At 37.5% G+C, this 21,633-nt stretch overlaps 2 protein-coding genes across 2 annotated transcripts; one reads left to right on the top strand and one right to left on the bottom strand.

Moving 5' to 3' along the window:
- The first annotated feature begins 11,497 nt into the window (after window positions 1-11,497).
- Window positions 11,498-13,827, top strand: LOC149400982 (histone H2A variant 1-like). Its single transcript, XM_089611538.1, has 2 exons — window positions 11,498-11,741; window positions 13,270-13,827. The coding sequence occupies exons 1-2, from the start codon at window positions 11,628-11,630 to the stop codon at window positions 13,564-13,566; spliced, it is 411 nt and encodes a 136-aa protein (XP_089467664.1). The 5' UTR covers window positions 11,498-11,627; the 3' UTR covers window positions 13,567-13,827.
- Window positions 13,828-14,009: 182 nt separating this feature from the next.
- KCS11 (3-ketoacyl-CoA synthase 11) lies at window positions 14,010-16,725 on the bottom strand. The gene is made up of 3 exons (XM_089611534.1): window positions 16,441-16,725; window positions 15,221-15,995; window positions 14,010-15,122 (listed from the first exon to the last, which is right to left on the bottom strand). The coding sequence occupies exons 1-3, from the start codon at window positions 16,446-16,448 to the stop codon at window positions 14,346-14,348; spliced, it is 1,560 nt and encodes a 519-aa protein (XP_089467660.1). The 5' UTR covers window positions 16,449-16,725; the 3' UTR covers window positions 14,010-14,345.
- Window positions 16,726-21,633: the final 4,908 nt, after the last annotated feature.

Genomic DNA, 21,633 nt, shown 5'->3' with positions numbered 1-21,633 from the left:
AAATTGCAGATTTTGATTAGTCAATATTATAGGGGAAACTCTGCCGAAATTTTGGTAGAATAAAACGTATTTGTCAAAAAAATTAACTCTTTCGGTAACATATTTTAACGAAATTAACTAATTTGTCGAAATTGGTTAACTCGTTAATGAAATCAGTAGTGAATTTGTATATAATAACGAATTCTAACAATTTCGTTTCAAAATTAATACATGTCTTTCAAAATTTCTCTTTCACCTTTACAAAACGAATCATAACGATTCATTTTTTCTCCTCTCAATTTCCTTACAATTCACTCTTACAAAACGAATTCTAACGATTCACCTTTCTCATTCAGCGGAATGTCAAATCCAAGTAGAAATTGGATTACCGAGAACAATCGGTTGAGTTTGCAGTATAAGACAGGGGTTAACGAGTTTATCCACCTTGTAAGAAGACTCCAGAACGAAAACGGTCAATACGTTGTCCTTGCAAGTCGTGTAATAACCTGAGATGGCAGGACATCGGGGTCGTAAAGAATCACCTTTTGAACAAAGGGTTTACCCCGGGATACACCGAATGGTATCATTACGATGAACGTCATGTGCTTACCCAAGTAGAAAATGCCAACGAAACTAACCAGAGAGGAGTCGGTGGATTGCACGATGCTTTCCATGATATAATGGATCTCGAGGACATCGACGACTTTGCGGATCCGACCCCGAGCGAGGTGCGTGCAGAGGAGCAAGTGGAAGACTTATTCGCGGAGTTGGAAGCGGAATTGTACCCTGGATGCAAAGAATTTTGGTCTTTATCGTTCCTGGTTTCGTTGATGCACATCAAAGTCAAGAACCATTGGACGAACAAGTCGTTCACAGAATTGTTGCAGCTCTTGAGGAAGTCTCATCCAATTGGTAACTGAATTCCAGAAAAACACTATGAGGTCAAGGCGAAGCTGAAGCGTTTCGGCATGGGATACGAGATGATCGACGCGTGCAACGATTCTGTCTTATTTCGAAAAGATCTCGAGAAAGCTGAAGTGTGCTCAGTTTACAATGAGAGCAGATGGAAGCCAACCGGGAAGAACATATCACAAAAGATATTGCGTTATTTTCCCTTGAAAATCGATTGAAGCGATTGTACGCTTCTCGACACACGGCGCTTGAGATGCAGTGGCATGAATGAGATCGCGTCAAGGAATAAGGCGTTTTACGACATCCTGCAGATGGTTCGACGTGGAAGAATCTAGACGAGAGATACCCAGATGGTTTGACGCAGATGGTTCAACCCGTTTAGGGAAATGAGTCTAGCATACAATATGTGGCCCGTTTTACTAACTACGTACAACTTGCCGCCTTTGTTGTGCATGAAAAATGAGTATATTGTACGATGCTCTCCATGATATAATGGATCTCGAGGACATCGACGACTTTGCGGATCCGACCTCGAGCGAGGTGCGTGCAGATGAGCAAGTGGAAGACTTATTCGCAGAGTTAGAAGCGGAATTGTATCATGGATGCAAAGAATTTTCGTCTTTTTCGTTCCTGGTTTCGTTGATGCACATCAAAGTCACGAACCATTGGACGAACAAGTCGTTTACAGAATTGTTGTAGCTCTTGAAGAAGTCTCATCCAATTGGTAACTGAATTCCAGAAAAACACTACGAGACCAAGGCGAAGCTGAAGCGTTTCGGCATGAGATACGAGATGATCGACGCGTGCATCAATGATTGTGTGTTATTTTGAAAAGATCTCAAGATAGCTGAAGTGTGCCCAGTATGCAATGAGAGCTGATGGAAGCCAACCGGGAAGAATATATCACAAAAGATATTGTGATATTTTCCCTTGAAAGATCAATTGAAGTGATTGTACGCTTCTCGACACACGTCGCTTGAGATGCATTGGCATGAACGAGATCCCGTCAAGGAAGAAGGCGTTTTACAATATTCTGCAGATGGTTCGACGTGGAAGAATCTAGACGAGAGATACCCAGATGGTTTGACGCAGATGGTTCAATCCATTTGGGAAAATGAGCCTAGCGTACAATATGTGGCCCGTGGTACTAACTGCGTACAACTTGCCGCCTTTGTTGTGCATGAAAAATGAATACATTGTACGATGCTCTCCATGATATAATGGATCTCGAGGACATCGACGACTTTGCTGATCCGACCCCGAGCGAGGTGCGTGCAGAGGAGCAAGTGGAAGACTTATTCGCGGAGTTGGAAGCGGAATTGTACCCTGGATGCAAAGAATTTTGGTCTTTATCGTTTCTGGTTTCGTTGATGCACATCAAAGTCAAGAACCATTGGACGAACAAGTCATTCACAGAATTGTTGCAGCTCTTGAGGAAGTCTCATCCAATTGGTAACTGAATTCCAGAAAAACACTACGAGGTCAAGGCGAAGCTGAAGCATTTCGGCATGTGATACGAGATGATCGACGCGTGCATCAACGATTGTGTGTTATTACGAAAATATCTCGAAAAAGCTGAAATGTGCCCAGTTTGCAATGAGAGCAGATGGAAGCCAACCGGGAAGAATATATCACAAAAGATATTGCGATATTTTCCCTTGAAATATCGATTGAAGCGATTGTAAGCTTCTCGACACATGTCGCTTGAGATGCAGTGGCATGCACGAGATCGCATCAAGGAAGAAAGCGTTTTACGACATCCTGTAGATGGTTCGACGTGGAAAAATCTAGACGAGAGATACCCAGATGGTTCGACGCAGATGGTTCAACCCGTTTGGGGAAATGACTCTAGCGTACAATATATGGCCCGTGGTACTAACTGCGTACAACTTGCCGCCTTTATTGTGCGTGAAAAAGGAGTACTTGATGCTAACGCTTCTGATACCCGGGCTGAGCTCACATGGAAAAGACATGGACGTGTTCTTACAACCAGTTGTTGAAGAGCTAAAAGAATTATGGGATTTTGGGTTCTAAGTGCGAGATTGGGCGAACGATGAAGTGTTTCGGTTACGTGCTGCGCTTCTATGGACGATAAACGACTTTTCGGCTCGATCGTATTTTTCGGGATGGAGTGGCCAAGGGTATCCTGCGTGCCCCACGTGCAACCTCGAGACGCCATCTATGAAAGTCAGAAACAGTATCGTTTACTACGACAATCGTCGATTCTTGCCTACGCCTCACCGATTGAGGAAAAACACTGATCACTACGTAGATTGTCACGAGAAATGCTGTAAACCTGTCAAGTTGACTCCGCAAGATATATTCGATTAGATGGCTAGCGTTTCTTGCACGACAACTGACAAACATGTCGGTAAACGAAAACGTGCTGAGTTCGAATTGAATTAGACCAAAAAGAGCATCTTCTATGAGTTGTCTTACTGGTCAGAGTTGGAGTTGAAGCACAACATGGACGTCATGCATATAGAGAAGAACATATGCGAGAATCTTCTCGGGACGATGCACAGCTTGGAAAAGAAGAACTATGATACGGAGAAGTCGAGATTTGACTTGATGGACTTGACAATCAAGACTTCTCTACACTTGAGACAACAGAGGAATGAGTGGTACAAACCGCCAGCAGCGTACACGTTAACCCTTCAGCAGAGACAGCGATTTACCAAAGTTCTGGCAACTTATTTGGTAGAGGACGAGGAAGCGGTTCCCGAAGTTCTGGCAACTTATTTGGTAGAGAAAATTCTACTATCGATAAGTTGTATAGGAAAAAAAAATTTAGGAATTGAACTTTTTCGGTTTTATTATAATTTTTTTAATTAATTTTTATTTAGTTATAGATTAATTTTGATTTGAATTTCTAATATATAAATTTGTAACTTTAAAAAAAAAAAAAATAACATATTGGGTGTGACAGGTCGCACCTAATATAATGGCGAGAAACTTATTCGGTGCCACATGTCGCACCTAATATATTGGCGGGGATCTTATTCGGTGCGACATGTTGAACCAAATAGGCTCCCGCCATTATATTGGGTGCGATATGTCGTACCCAATATGAAAATCACCCGTCAATTTCAAGATTTCTGGCATCAAAATAGGTGCGAAATTATGTACGACATGTCGCAGTTAAAAATGTCGCTGTTGAAATGTCGCAGCTAATATGGACACTTTTAGATACGACATGTTGCACCTAATACATTTAGCGACGGACTATTAGGTGCGACAATGTCACACCTAATAAACTATTATGTGCGACTTTTGAGGCATTTGGTGTGACAGTAGTATCATCATATGCCTCTATTTGTTCTAGTGCGTTGCTGCAGAAAATAATTAATATATTTTAATCTAAATGAAGAAATATATAACAATATGTCTAAAAATAATTAAGTTTAAGTCATTTTTCTATTTTTATATACATTCGCCACGTGTTTATTGAATAGTTGTCATTTTGCGGTATAAAATTTGCCACGTGTTTGAGGGAAAAAAAACCTCGGTGTTATTTTCGATTCCTGTGGGTCATATATGTCAGTCAGGAAGTCAGTTTAACTTTATAGACAACGTAAAATTTTCAAATAAAAGTAATTTCGAAGACCAACATATATATCCAATCCAATGGTGGAGCCACGTTCCTCAATTTTATAGTTTCTTTATTTTATTTGGCCCTCAATAATCTTTTTGTATTTCTATACCCATCCTCAATTAAAAGTCTAGCTTTGCCGGTGCATGTATATATATGGTTATAATCGAGTGTGATACTAGAATAAAAGTTTCCACTCCTTAATATGTCTGCATCGATCATCAATAATATGAAGACATGTGTACGGGTACTTTTTTGGATCACTTACAAGTGTGAATGGTTTGAAATTGATGGGGTTTCTGTACCATAAGTTCGATAATTATATAGTGGACGACTAAGTCAATACATACATCTTCTGATGAGTTACTACTTACTACAAAACACTGACCTGACTCATGATCAGTGAGCCCGTAGTCAACACGTTAAACCGAATATTATTGCGGACCAACATGTCATGATCACTTTAATGTATATATCGTACCCTACCTCTCATTGAAATTATGATTATATGTGAATCCATGGATATTTTTAGGTTTCCTTGACTGTTTCTAGGTTTTATATGTTAGAGGTGTGGAGCGTAATCGGCATCGAAGTATCGACTAAAGATCTTACAACGATGATTAACAGCGAAAATTATATTATAAGGGTTACTAGTTTAGGGTATTTGGGAAATTTTAGGTCTGTCTATTAACTTTAATGTGTTCCCTATAGATACTCTATGCGGCGATGTTCTTTGTAGAGCGCAAGAGTTGTAAATACATTTTCTCCCGATTTGAGTTTTTTAGTGAGAATCTGCAGCGATAAAGTGAACGTAGCTTTCACATTGAAAGTGAATAACTATAAATCTGTGTGTGCTAATTTTGTTCTTTGTGATTTCGCTTTTTGATTTTAGGTCGGATTTGTGTGTCGAATCCTAACCCTTAAAGATTTTTTTTTGTTTTGTTATGTAAATGGTCTCATTTAGTAATATTTTAGAATTACAATTATTCTTTTCGGTTAATTAATCATTAAATGAATGATTATGTAGCAAATTATTATGAATTTTCTAATCCACTTTAAACTATAAAATTTAGAGATAGTCTACGTTTTCAAAACGTTAAACAATTAGCCAATCTGCTGAGTTGGTAATTGAATCAGTGATTTACAATTTTTGTTTTGTCATTTGGTTTAAATATACGATTAAACAGACAGTTAAATATTTAATTTGTATAAATAATCAAGTTCGATTATTTTTCTTTTTTAATAGCAGTTTCTTTCTTTTTCTATTGCACTCTCTTTCTCTACCTCTCTTTTTCTCTCTCTAAAGCTGTACAAAAAAGCACAATCTCTCATTCTCTATGTGTCCCTCTCTCCATTCTCCAATCGTTGCCGAGAGTGCGTGCTCGTGGGAGGGATGGAATCACCGCGGTCTATCGAGCGGCGGACTGTGTCCCTCTCTCCCTCTTCCAATCCTCGCCGAGTGCGCATGCTCGTCGGTGGAGACATAATCGCCACGGTCTGTCGGGCGGTGGAGGCAGAAGAAGGATCATTCACCTCCAAGTATTGAACATCAGAGAAAATGATTTGCGTCTTGGTGAGGACGATCTTGTCGGATATGCTATGAACATAAAGGTCTCCACCGCGTTGAACGGAGCAAGCTCGGCAGCGTTGAGCATTGCGTTGCCAGATTTGGGCTCCGAGAGGCGACATAGCTCTTCGTCATAATCTAGCGTCGCGGCCAGATCTAGGTTCCGAGGGCGGCGGAGCTCTTCGTCGGCCAACGAAAGGGCGAAAGCACCGTGCATCGATCGAGAAAAAGAGGAGCACCGCGCGGAAATCGTTTGTAAATTTATGTTAAATTAATATTGTGTTCCATGTTTTCTTCACTTTTTACTGTAACTTACTGTAAATTTTCATTGACAATAGTTAATTATTGTTAATATTGATGGGTGTGAAGAACTTACATTCAGATGCTTTGATTTCCATTGTCTTCTTCGTGAGAAATTTTTTGGGCGGTTTTCTAGGTAGTTAGGAATGAGAATAGCGGGGGAATGTTTTTTTTTTCTTTTTTTGATTTTGAATACGATGATGTTTGTGTGTTAATGGATTGTTTCTTGATTTACGAGAGTAAGTACACGCGTGATAAATTGTTCTTTTTTATACTAATAAACACGGCTTCTACTATGCATTTTGTTGAAGGTAAAACAGGTACAAAATGATATCACATTGGAGCATGTGGCTGGATTCTATCATTTTTTCAAACGATGGCTATATACAAATATCATAGTTTGGTTTGGGCAAGAAACCTAGAGCGCCCAAATTATTATTAGCTCTTTTCATTAAATAATTATTCTTTATTCTTGTTGCGATAAAAATAATACACACAAGCGTAAGTGTCGCCCAAGTAATATAGATTTGAAGTATCGAGTGTTGAACCCACAAAAACTAGTGATTCTAACGATTTACTAAATCTTGTAGCGAATTGATTTCAAGTAAAAGTGATGAGGTTTTGAAATGATTAACAAAATTAAATAAAACAAAAGCAATGAATTAGACACGAGTTTTTCAATACAGAGAAAGTAAGGGTCACGATTTCACCGGAACTAAGTAGGTCGGGGGTTTCGGATTTGAACAACAAAATCTACTCATATAAATGCTAATCTCACTCTGATAAAGATATTCACTAGCCTCACTCGAGTGTTCTTGAAAACTTATGTAATTGACGAATTGTTATCCTCACAGCCTCTAATCCCATTAAAACATTTATACGCAATACGAAAAGAGTTCAACCGATTACATAAATTGCCTATATTTTCTACTAACCTAGGTCAACTATGAAGCCATGAATTAAAGCACGATACTCTATTCTCTCTCAAGCAATATAGAATCCAAGATAACAATTCTAATGGTGATCAAGCACTAGAAAACATTAAGCATAATTCTGGACAAGAAATAACGACTCAAACACAAGCATTTTCTAACCCTAACGAACCTCCAAACCGTTATCAATAAGAAACCCAGCCTTTGATGATGTTCATGATTATCGATAAGTATAACATAATAATTGAAAGTAATAAAATCAGCAATGAAAGCAAAAGAGAATTCATATCAGGGATTAAAATTTTGAGAAATAGCGTCGTTGTGGCGCCAAAATCGTGCTATTTGTTGAAGACCGGGCAGAAAATATTATGTTATGCGTTTCGCCGCATAATATCGTCGTGATTTCTTCTTTTTGACGTTGTTTTGTCGATTTTTGATAGATTTCGCTCACCTCAATGTAAAATCATCATTGTTTCGTTGGCTTTTTTTTTTTTGAGTAGGGGCACTATCGGCCAAGATTACATGATATATTAGCAGTGCAAAGCGCAGGTAGCACTATCGGTCAATTACATAGTAGATGACACTATTGACCAAGATTACATACTTATTAGAATAAATCCTAGGGGGCATGCATTTCTGTATCCCATGGGGGCTTGAACCCATGACCTCTCCGTCGAAGTGAATGTGGAATTACCGCTAGACCAAACTAGCTACCACTTGTTTCGGTGGTTTTTATTTTTGAAGCAGAGAGAAGACAGAAGAGGGAGAAAAAAGAGGTGTGAGTAACATTACGTAAGGTGTACTTTTACTTAGAAATTTATTTATTTATTATTATTTGTTTTTGTTTGAATGTATTGAGGTGATAACATTGAAAGCTGGTACATAACATTGGAAGTTGTGTAAAATATTAATGCTGATTGTTTTTTTTTTGAACCATACTAATGCTGAGAGTGCATCAGTAAAGATGTGTGATTATTTTGGTAAAAGTAAAACAAACGTATATGAACACATAATTTTAAAAAATTGAATATTAAAAGAAAAGCTGACTATCATATCAATAGAAGATTATATAAAAAATAATTTGAATGGAAATTTCAGTATGAAAGTATATATATACTAGAAAAAAAAATCTGAATTTATAGATTATTATATTAGTTGTGTATTGTGTATTTACTTAATTATTTTGTTTTAAATTTAAATTTAAACTATATATAACAAAATACTTGTTTAAAATTAAAATTATGCAATATTATTTCTGTCGCAGTTTTTGTGTTTTATCGCAATTTCCGTCGGCAACCGCAATTTTCATCAACACAATTTTTTCACTTTTTTATATTATTTTCGTCGCAATTTCCATCGGTCACCGCAATTTCCGCTTTTTTATACCATCGGCACAAAAACGGCAACCATCATTTCAAACCTTGACTCATATTAACTAAAATTGATGTTCAACAAGTAATGAAATGACTAACAATAATTAAAAAGAAAGGAAGAAAGAAGAACAATTGATTTGAGTTAAAAGACTCGTCGGATGCGTCAATAACAATGAACAACACTTTTTTCTTTTTTCAAAAGCTCTCCATAGTAACCAAACAATAATAATAAAAAAAAAAACTAGAATAAAAGTAAAGGTGTGTTTTTATGTTACAAGAGTGATATATATAGTTTCAAGGGTGATTTTCGGAGCAAAATTAGACCTTTTGACGAGTTCGAGTGGCCCAAAACCTTCAAAAAGGGAAAGGAAATCCATCGGAATCGAGAAACTGTGCACCGCGCGCTAGTTTTCAGGAGGGGATGGCGCTGCGCACGAAGCTTGCTGGAGGGAAAGTTCACGGTTAAAAGTGCCTCTCTACAATGCACATTTCGGTGCATAGAGCTCCGATTGCAAAAAAAAAAAAAAACAAAAAACTGTGGATGGCTAAAATTCATTTTATATGGGAAGTTTTATATGCAAAGCTCTGTATAACCGCCTCCTCACAGGCAAGAAGTTCTATCGAATCAGAAGAGCATGATCTGAAGAAAGGTGTGGCTTCGATTGGATGCTTAACAAACTGTTGATGCCTAGCCAACTCTTTCACAAAGCGCAAATTAGAGGGTGGAAAGAGATTTTTAAGATTGCTTATTTTTTGTTATTGTTTTTTATTATTTATTTATTTATTATTATTTTTTTAATTTTTTATTGTTAGCTATTTAGGATCCTTAGAAAATGTAATGGGCTAACCAATGACCTTTAAAAATGGGTAGCAAACTCTTGTTCCTTTGGCAACATGTGATTTTCCCCTCGCTACATAGCTGGGAGCTTAGCAGTTTATGATATTCCTACCTTCTCAACGAAAAAAAAAGAAAGAGTTTTTAGTATAATTTTAAGGGAATTTTCGTTCGGATATTTAGCTTTTTAGATTATTCATAAATGAATTCAAACGGAAGCTATTTACAAAATGATGTGTCCATAGTATTTCTCGTACGTAATTTTCCTAAGAACAGATCGTGGTGTTTTTCAAAAATAATGCCAGGAGATAGTATTAAAGCTATGACCATTTAAAAAAATTTGGACCAAAATCCATTAATTTTATTTTATTCCAAATAGCCGGGTTTTTTTTTTTTTTTTTTTTTTTTTTTCTTTTTTTAAGTGAACCGGACCGGGAAGTGAGAACCGGGTTCCTCACTGGTTCCCGGTCCGGTTCCCCCGGAACCACCGGAAACTTCCGGTTTTCGTGGTTCCGGTGCCGGGGAGTTCAAAAAAGGGGGAACCGGACCGGTTCCCCCGGGATTTAAAACCCTGCTTTAAACTATTGACCGTTTATAACTTAAATCCTTCTGTTTATTTTCTTTCAAAACCGTCAAATATTTAACAAAAATTAGAGGTAAAATTGTAAAAACGTATTTTCTTTTTTGAACTTTTATTTATTTATTCTTCTTTTCTCTCTCTCTCTCACGAATCTTAAAAATTAGGAAACTTTATTAGAAAAAAATAAAAATTAGGACACTATAAAATAGGACTACATGTTATGATGTCATTCTATCGAAGAAAAACGACTCCTCTACTCAAAAAACAACAAGGCGAACCCAAAATAATGGTCCAAGCCCAATATAAAAAAAATTGTACCACAAATGACCGAACAAACGAGTCATGTCCTTAAACAAGGTGCTCGAATCAAATATTCAAAGGAAGCCCTCAAGAGAAAAACCTTGAACTGAGTCCAAAGAAAAGCTCAGGCCCTTGGGCAAGGCCAAGACCAAAGTGGTCGGCCAAAATCCTAACCCTTTGGCCAAAAAATCCAATCCTTTGACCAAAATAAAAAAACACCGAGACGGACTCCGCATAAACCCTTGGTCGAGTGCCCTGGTCAGTCCTCGTGCAAGCAAGCACCGAGGGTCTCACTATCACGCACACTATGCTTTCATGGTGCGCCTTGTTGCCACATGAGCCATGGCACAAAGTAACATCTCATTCGCGCTAACCTTTGGCCAAGAACTCTCGGCATGCCTCGCTCACGACAGTGCCCCCTCGTCCGGTCGCCAACATCAGGCGTTCATGCCTCTGGGCATTGCCCGACGCCGCGTTATATGCATCATGAAATATCAATAGCTAATGTTTATTTAATTTTGTTTAAATATCAGGTTAAAAATGAAATGATAAAAGTGAGTCATACATATGCCTTATTCAGATTCTCTTATGTTAAAATAATAACTTAACCATCTAATAATTAAACAACAAGTCTATATCATATTATGTAAAAATCATGCTTAAATTGGACTATATTTATAATATTTAATAGTCAGATTATAATATTAATTGAAGATAGTAAAAAAAAATCATGATAAAATCGGTATAGAATATTTGTTGTAGCTGTCACATTATCAAAATTGATTATTTAATTGAAAATATTAAAAGATTAAATATTAATTCTTCATGTGACTAGTCCGTCTAATTTCAAAAACGGCTAATTATTATTATTATTATTTTTTTAAAAAAAGGGGTTGAAACACTTCAAGTAAAAGTAGAAAGTTGTAGAACAAAACAAAGATCAAACACGGTTGTAAAATTATTTATTGAAAATCGGCGTTTTTCCTCTTTCTGTCTACAATAAATCACTGACATACTGCTGTAATTTATATGTACAACAAAATACAAATCATAGGCATGTAATTTAATTAAAATTACAGGGGTAGTTTTGTCACCGGAGTTGGAGTAAGTAAATCTTCTCCACAGTTCTTTTTAGTTTTTAGTCACTTTGTATATCTCTCTCTCTCCTCTGCAAGACGCAGAGTCAAGAAATTAGGTGTGAAATTGACCAAAAGAGAAGTTTGAAGACTATTGACTCGTCTCTCTTTGGTGGGAAAAATGTCAGGGAAAGGAGCGAAAGGACTGATAACGGGAAAGACCACAGCGGCGAACAAGGACAAAGACAAGGACAAGAAGAAACCCACTTCTCGTTCTTCTCGTGCTGGCCTTCAGGTTTCAAATCTCTCTCTCTCTCTCTCTCTCAGGGTTGTGGGTAGTTCTGAAATTTCTGGGGCTTCTTTTTGAGTTTATGAAGATCATGGGTTGTGGGTTTTGTACACAGCTAGAAATTCTCTGTGTATTTCTGTATATTGCTGTACTTTTTTAGTGCATTTTACTGTTTAGAAACTGTTTTGGTTCACGTTTAAGAGGCCAAAGAATGTAAGAAACTTGTTTACATCTTGGATTTCTTACGCCCTGGAACTTTTTTGAACGGCTAATCATCAAGGTTCGACATCCCGGGGGTTCCGGTCGGGTTCTGGTCGGGATCCCCTGAACCGGAGGGGACCGGGACGGGACTTGCAGAAAGCCAGAAACCGGTCCCGTGAACTGAACCCGGTCGAATCCCGGCCAAATCTCGTGAATCCCGGTGTTTCTGGTGTGCGTCCCGCTGGATCCCGCTCAATGGAAGCCATTTTTGTCTAGATCCCGGGGAACCCGAGAAGTATCATCTAGATACCGGGGAACCCGAGAGGTATCATCCGAGTTTTTCATTTTTTAGGATTTTTTTTCAATTTTTTTTTATGAATTGATGATTATTGCGATGATATTGTTGAATTTTAATTAATTTCAAGATTAGTTGATTATTGTCATGATAAAATTGAATTAAAATGTTGATTACAGTTAATTTGATGATTATTGTGATGGTTATGTTGATTTTTGTCATATGAATTGATGATTATATTGTATTTTGTTTAAGAATTCAGTTTATGTTTAGTATGAATCTTTGTTTGAAGTATGAACTATGAAAACTATTTTTATTATTGTAAAATATTTATCTGAATCTCCCTCGGGTTCTTACATTTTTTATCGGGTTCTTCTCCGGTAAAGGGGTTCCTACCGGTATCGGTTTCCCTTTTTTTTTTTTTCCTGAATCCCATTCGGTTTTCTCTTCGGTTTGCGGTATCCCCCAAAATTGAGGTCCCGGTACGATAACGGTAACGGTACGACGATCCTTGCTAATCATAAGCGTTTCCCTTTCTTTTGCTTTTATTATTATTTTTATTTTGGGGGAGTTCCAAGTTTGAATCTTTCTTCCCTCAAAGATTTTTCTTTTAAAAAAAAATTGTCACTAATATAATTTGTCCAGTAGTTTTGTGTATTAAACCTCGAGCTGACGCTGAAATCTTGAGATTTGACAGTGTTTGGCTTCAAGAGATTTGAGCTCCAACCATGAAGTGAAAATGTTGTTGGATTGGATCGGATTGATTCAAATTTCCACTCTTTAAGATTTTTTAACGGCTCTAAAATATTCAACAACAATTATGACACCCACTTCAGCAACAAAAAGGCAACTCATAATATGCTTTCTTTTTTTTTTTTAGTTTTTTTTTTTGTTTTGTTTTTAGTTTTGGAGTATCATGGTCCTCATGGACATGAACTCGAGTCTTTCACAACCCTTTTCTTAAAAAAAAAAAAAAAAAAAAAAATTTGGTAAAAGAGTTAGTTGGTAATCACTGTGACTTGTGTCTCTGATTTTCAGTTCCCGGTGGGTCGGATCCACCGGCTGCTGAAAGGGAGGACGACCTCGAACGGCAGGGTGGGAGCGACGGCTGCGGTCTACTCGGCGGCCATTCTCGAATATCTGACTGCCGAGGTCCTGGAATTGGCGGGAAACGCCAGCAAGGATCTGAAAGTGAAGAGAATCACGCCGAGGCATCTCCAGCTGGCGATCCGCGGTGACGAGGAGCTCGACACTCTCATCAAAGGCACCATCGCCGGCGGCGGAGTCATCCCCCACATCCACAAGTCTCTCATCAACAAGTCCACCAAAGAGTGATGATGGCTTAGTAGTGTTTGTTTCTCTGTTTCTGTCTCAGCTCGTCTTTTTTTGGTATCTCATTATTTAGGTTTGTTTTAGTTTAGTGTCTCTGCTGCTTGTTTTCAACACTTCAGAGGCAGTTGTTTTTTGTTTTTTTTTTTTTTTCAAGGCTTATGACGTTGTTTAATGAGATCATGGGCTGTCTTGCCTCGTTCATGTAATCCAATGCTTTTTAAACTAAGTGCATGGAAGAAAAAACTTACAAGAATTCGTCGATCATATCGCAGAGGTTTCATATATTAGGCCATTCTATGTAGTATGTACCAGCTGTAAAAAAAAATGAAATTTCCTCGCCCTTGGAAATATCCAATTAAAAATCCAAATTCATCAGTTCTATGCTTGATGTGAGTAAAGTTAAAAGAACAAACAAGTAGCAGCTCACAAAATGAGAAAGAAAGAAATTATCATGGTTAATAGACACCCCAATTCTAATCTTCATAAATGTCATCCAATGAAACAGTCGTACAAACCCATACCATGAAAAAATTAAATTAAAAATCGCTCAAATGACCGACTACACCAGATCTCGCCAAAAAACCGGTCCAATGAATCCCCCATCAGTATTCATTCAAAGCCAATAAACCCAAACACAAGTGAGAAACTGATAACACTACTCTCTTCCTCTCCTCACTGTACCACCACCAGAGAAAAATGAATAAAAAAAAAAAAAAATCATCCCGACATCCACCACCGAAAACGCAGTGGCAGGACCGAATGAATTGAATCCCAATCATGTTTCAGATGGTAGACACCCTGGGGACCTCTACAGGGAAATTGTGGATCTCGTCCATCCAGGGATTCTTCTCCGTTGCCGGGTCGATGGTCCTGAGAGCCTTCCACACAGCGCTGTTGCACTTGAAGCCGGAGCCGAAGGCGATCTGCCAGGTGCGATCGCCCCTCTTGACCCGCCCTTTGGCCTCGGAGTAGGCGAGCTCGTACCAGAGAGAGCTGCTCGAAGTGTTTCCGAACCTGAAAAGGGTCATCCGAGAGGGCTCCATGTGCCACTCCGAGAGCTGCAAGTTGTTCTCGAGCTCGTCGAGGACCGCCCGCCCTCCCGCGTGGATGCAGAAGTGCTCGAAGGCCAGCTTGAAATCCGGTATGTAAGGCTTCACCTTGGCCTTCAGAAGCTTGCGCCGCACCAGGCTCGCGAAGAAGAGAAGCTGCTCGTGCATGGGAAGCACGAGCGGGCCGAGCGTCGTGATGTTGGTCTTCAGGGCGTCCCCGGCCACGCCCATCAGGTCCTTCGACAGGGAAACGCCGATCTTGCCCTCCGAGTCCTCTTCCTGGGTCACGCACTCGAAGCACTTGTCGTCCGCGCCCTTGTGGGTCCGCACCGTGTGGACCAGCTGGTACTTGGACCGCCGCCGCTCCGACCGCCGGTTCGACAGCAGGATCGCCGCTCCTCCCATCCGGAAGAGGCAGTTCGACACCAGCTTCGACCGGTCGTTCCCAAAGTACCAGTTCAGCGTGATGTTCTCCATGCTGATCACGAGCGCGTACGAGTTCGGATGGACCTGAAACACAGATGACATCTCGTTAACAATTGAAAAACTTAACTTCTAAGCCACTAAAATTTTGTGATTTGCGGTTAACATTAATGAACATCTGTAACCTGAAGGAGGTCCTTAGCGAGGGCGATGGAGAGAAGGCCGGCGCTGCATCCCATTCCTCCGAGGTTGAAGCTCACGATGTTGCCGCGGAGCTTGTAGTGGTTGACAACCATGGCAGAGAGCGACGGGGTCGGGTTGAAAAGGCTGCAATTCACGACCAAGACACCGATGTCTTTGGGCTTCACGGAGGTCTTGGCGAAGAGCTCGTCGATGGCACCGAACATGACGGTCTCGGCCTCCTTGCGGGCCTCGCTCATCGAGGGGGTCGGCGGGGTGTTGAGGACCGCCTGTGGGAGGTAAGTCGAGTCCCCGAGGCCGGATCGCTCGAGGATCTTCTTCTGGAACTGGAGGTTCTCCTCGGTGAAGGTTCCGGTGAGCCGGGACTGGTCCATGAAGATCTTCTTCGTGCACTTCCGGGCCTCCTCGGGCTTGTAGCAAGAGAAGTCGACGAGGTAGACGGGCCGGGGACGGGTCAGGAAATACAGCGTGCTCAGGAACACGAGCAGGGTCGAGCAAGTGATGACCGAGATGAGGTTGAATCTCAGGTGCTCCCACAGATCGTAGAGGTCTTGGAGGGAAAACGTGGACGCGTAAGCGAAGAAGACGACCAGAAGCAGCGGAACGAAGAGCATTCGGAGAGTGCTCAGGGAATGGTATCCGAGCTTCACGTACTTCAGTTTCACCGAGTTTTTGTAGTCTGGTAAGTTTCGAGACGACGACGATGACGAGGATTGTGGGTTCAAAGGGGTTTCTGGGTTTGGCTCTTCCATTTTTCCCCTGAGATAACAACAATATTCCACGGATTAGGAAATTCTAGCCGACGACATTATTCAATCCAACATAGATCGAATCTAAGAGCATATGTTCGGTTTCAAATTTGAAAGGTTTGACTTTTTTCACGCTAGATTCAGGTGCTTTATCTCTAAATAACGTATATCAAAGTAATAAACACCTGAAAAAATAGAGGAAACTTTGGGTGCAAAAGAGATGCTTTAAGCGACATTTCAACATACAATCAATTCGTAAATCGTACTATGATAAGATAATGGCCACTCATTAATGGTCGATCATTACCAACGAGTATTGGAATCCTCAACAACAAGAACAGCCTCACGACAAAATTGTTTTACGCGATCAAGATAAAAACCAGTCACAAACACACAGGAATCGAAGATCTGAACAAACAATAGATAAAAAAAAAAAAAAAAAAAATACAGCTCACCTTTGCATTGATATAGATTCAGCGACAAAAAGTTTCGACCTCTAATATCGGGAATCTTTTTTATATATAGAGAGAGAGAGAGAGAGTAAGGAATTGAGAGATTAAAGATGTAAATGTAATACTCAGGATTTAAAAAAAAAAAAAAAAAAAGGGGTCGTGGAGAGAAGTGAGACTTTGGGGTTTTATAATGAACCGAGAGAAATATTCAGATGCGGACGCTTTTTTATCAATGTGGTGAAAACTCCGATGATCACGCGTTTTCATAGACCCTGTTTTTTTCTTCTTATAAATACCAAATTGTTGCTGGCAAAATATCGACTCATTTTTATATTATATTATTCAATGATTAGTGAAAATGTTCTATTTTGTGAGGATTTTTTAAAAATATTTTTTACTAAACATATCATATATATATATATATATATATATATATATATATATATATTTGTTTATTTATATTAATGGGACTCTCGATTTCATTACCCAGAATTCAGGAAGGATATGTTTTTCCTAAACATAATTTAATTTATGAAGGAACTATCTACTGCATATCTGTTAACATAATTGTATAAATAGATAATAACCACATTAATCTATAATACTAGAATAAAATAAAGTCCGACTTCATTTTAAATATAATCGTGATCAACTTTCTTGGCTCGATATAAAAATGATTTATCTCAGCTTGATTTTCAATAGTTTATACTTAATATATCATCGACGGATTTTACACACAGTATCTAAAGTCTACAAAACGTGTGGCGTAAGTGTGTAGGTGAGAGAAATAACGTGTGGGAAACAAATTGCAAGAGCACTCTTTTATCAAAGTCAGATAAGAAAGAGATGAGAAAAATCTATTATTTGTTTTTTTTTTCCTTCATTTGAAAATGTATTATGGAATCGTTGACAGTCAAGTTCCACTCATCAACCGAAACGGTCAAAATTGGAACACAAGCCTCCCATTTCAAATTCATTTATGGGAAATATTACCATCACCATGTTCGGATGATGATTCATTTCTACCCACTTGCTCATATGGGATTTTGACCTGTCAATAGCAGATAAATAAATAAGTTCGAATATGTTATGAATACCAGAACATCAATTTTATCTAAAAAAAAACAATTTCACATGCATTGGTCTACCTTATTTGAAACATGGCACAGATCATCAATATGGGTGAGGGTCGTGATTCCAATAAACCACGAACTTCAAAGGATGATTTTTTTTAGGGATTATATTTAAATTATGAGCATATAAAACTTTTTGAACCAAAATCTAATAATAATTATTTTTAATTTTAAAATTATAATTATTTTTAATTTTAAAATTATAATTATTTATGGATATACTCGTCAATAAATAACTGTGTATTGACAAACATTGTCATAATTATAATTATAAAAGAGTAATTTAAAAAGTATAGAAAGTGCACACAATTCAACTTTTAATGGGTATTACCCATAAATATAATTTTTATGTGCATTTTGAAAAAAGCTCCTCCAACACATATTTTTCAAAATTTGAAATCCTCATCTTTCGTTCTCTCTTTCCCTCTCATTTGGCCTAGACTCTCTCTCTGAAAAAAAGAAAAAGAAAAAAACAAATCTCTACACAGTCGCCCTGGGTTGCCAGAGTTTTCATCAACGACGGAAAATAAACTAATGAAATTTTAGCTAATATACAGTAGATTGAATATTATTATGATAGTTTGTATGTTTATGATAGTGTGTATGTTGGTCTAGGGTTAGAAGATGATTTTTTTTTCAAGGTTTCGCTGCGGTAGTGTGCATTGGTTTGCGGTGATGATGTCGTGTAGTAGGATGTGGTTACTTGCGGTGGTCGCGGCATGCGGTGATGTATTGTAAAGAAGAGGATGAATAGAGCAAAGAGAGACTAAAATTACATCATTTTTTTTTGTTGTGTATTGTGAAAGACGAAAATATTCTTGGATTGTACAGGTTGACCAAATACCATTGTAATTTCCATAATTATAGGATGGATACATATATTGGAATTAATGTAGGTAAATAAATTGATCAACTGAATATATCCCTGATTTGTATTTGTGTTTTAGAATTCCTCTATAAATATTTGAATTAAAATAAATAAAGAAAATGACGGCAAAAAGACTCAATATTTTCGAATTGTTGCACCTAAATTCCAAAACTTTAAAAATTGTGAGAAAAATACTCAAGCTTAACAATTTATTCTACGTTCCAACCTCAAACGCTGAAATTTGGATACCAAGACACATGTCGAAATCTGGTGAGTTTAAATAATTTGATTAATTTTTAATTTTTATAAAATCTCTCTCTCTCTCTCTCTCTATATCTCTTTCTCTCTCTCTATTGCTTAGCTTTGCTATCACACACACACACACACACACACACACACACACACACACACACACACACATAATTATAGGATGGATACATATATTGGAATTAATGTAGGTAAATAAATTGATCAACTGAATATATCCCTGATTTGTATTTGTGTTTTAGAATTCCTCTATAAATATTTGAATTAAAATAAATAAAGAAAATGACGGCAAAAAGACTCAATATTTTCGAATTGTTGCACTTAAATTCCAAAACTTTAAAAATTGTGAGAAAAATACTCAAGCTTAACAATTTATTCTACGTTCCAACCTCAAACGCTGAAATTTGGATACCAAGACACATGTCGAAATCTGGTGAGTTTAAATAATTTGATTAATTTTTAATTTTTATAAAATCTCTCTCTCTCTCTCTCTCTATCTCTCTCTCTATCTCTTTCTCTCTCTCTATTGCTTAGCTTTGCTATCACACACACACACACACACACACACACACACACACACACACACACACACACACACACACACACATACCCTTTGAATTCATGGAGGCCAAAGACAAAAAAATAAAAGAACCTCATTGTCTGGTGCCTCAAGTTTTAGTCTTTTATTTTTTATTTATTTATCTATCTATACCTTCCCTCTCAACATACCTGGTTCACTAAGAATCTCAAGTAGATAGACGTGATATAATTATTCATTCAAACACGTTCATAAAATCCCATTAGACAAAACCCAAAGTCCAAATCTGTGCTAATTGTTAGGATTCGAATCTCTGATTTAATCCTGATTTAATTCAAGAGAAACATAACCAAAGATGTAAATAGCGGAAGCGTAAGTAGTGGGTTTCCAATTGCAGTTTGCCTGGGAGTTTGAAGTATTATTGTTGATGGAGATACAAGAAAAGAAACGTACTACAATCAGTGACCTACCTTGTCATTAATAACTGCTAGGTAGTTAGTTACTAATAACTATTGATTATTTCTAATTTGATCAAACTAGATTAGCAGTTACAATAGCCACATAATAATCTCGTGAAAAGTATGTCCTTAAGTGACAAACTTTATTTTAAATTAGATCACATGAATTTTGATTTAATTAATAATGACCCAACAAATTTATTTAATGACATTAGTAGTCCCAAAATTATTCTAACAATCTCCCACTGTACTACATATGTATAAAATAAATGTGTCAACCTTAGTGCGCCAAAAATAATTTTTCATTATTATGATGTGACATATTACAATCTCGTCCATCAATTATATCAATACATGATCAAAGTTATTTTCGTTGTATCAATATAATCAAATGATATAGATCAATCATGAATATGTGGTAGATAAAATTATATGCAAGATGATCTATTCATATCAATACTATCAGATCATACTTTAAAGAGATCAAATTTTATCCTGAATATGCAAAGTGTACTAAACTAATGCCATAAATATGATCAGAAGCACTAAATATGTTTGTTTACAAATAACACAAACAAACATGAAGCACACAACATAAATAAACAAATAAATAAACTCCCACCAAATCTAGATATCCTGAAACTCTGAGAAGTGTGTTCGTGAAAAACCTTCAGTGATAGACCTTTTATAAGAGGGTCATTTATCATGGAGTTTGTTCATAAATGCTCTATGTAAATCTGTTCACTTTGCACTACTTAACAACTTAGAACTTGATGCCATTATGTTTTGACTTCGTCGAGCTCCTGTTGTTGTTGGAATACATCACGGCTGATTTATTGTCACAATATAACATAGGCGGCCTTTCAATTCCTTCCACAATACGCAGCTACGTGACAAAATTCTTCAGCCATATACAATGGTTGGATGCCTCATAACACGCTACGAATTTTGCTGTCATGGTGGATGAAGCTATAAGAGTCTGTTTTACACTCTTCCATGATATAGCTCTACCACTTTTCATATAGACATAGTCTGATATGGATCTCCTACTATCTTGGCATCCCGCAAAATCGGAGTCAGAATATCCAATGATCTTCAATTGGTCTGACCTCCTATATGTGAGCATGTCATCGTTTGTTCTTTTCAAGTAACTCATGGCCCGTTTGGCTGCTTTCCAATGATCCATACCTGGATTGCTTAAGTATCTACCTAAAACTCCAACAATATAACAATATCCGGACGGGTACAAACTTGAGCATACATAAGACTCTCAACTACCGAAGCTTGACTCCCATATGTTTTCATTGCCCTTAAACTTCATTGAAATAAACCTATTTTAAAAAAAGTGCTCGTTTAAGCCTTTTCGTTCTTTTCAAAGCGTTTTTCCATTCCGACAAGAAAATCTTTGGCATCAGTGATCTCTTCAGACACTGTACCCCTAAAAGCTTCAGGTATGCTACGCTTAATGATCATAAGATTCATTCGGTTAGAACGGTCTCACTTCTCATAGATCTGCTTGTTGTTACCTTTAAGGACCGGAATCGAATTGAGATTATCATATATAGTAGAAACATCTGAAATAGAACAATAAGATCTCATAAGCACATATAAACATAAATTAACCTTAAATAGCAATAAAATTTAAATAATGGTAAATCTCGTCCCAAGATACCTAATGCAACATCAATATCAAGCTTTGGACAATAATATTAACTGCTAACGATATTCTTGTTGTAATGATCAAACACTAACAATAAGGGTTGTCAAATAATTAATCTATCTTTGGATTGATCAATTATTTATAAGTAAATTTTTTTTACATTTGTTACATGTTTATCATCACAAATGTGTATATATAATTTGGTCAGTTACTAATATCTTTTTGAGCCGATTAGTATCTACATAAATCAACACATCCACAACATCCAAAAA

Source organism: Urtica dioica, chromosome 4 (genome assembly GCF_054948205.1).
Source record: "Urtica dioica subsp. dioica isolate 48M chromosome 4, U.dioica_male_clone48M_v1_H2, whole genome shotgun sequence".
Lineage (NCBI taxonomy): Eukaryota > Viridiplantae > Streptophyta > Magnoliopsida > Rosales > Urticaceae > Urtica > Urtica dioica.
Note: the sequence above shows the minus strand (reverse complement) of the source record. Positions and strands in the feature narration are given on the sequence as shown.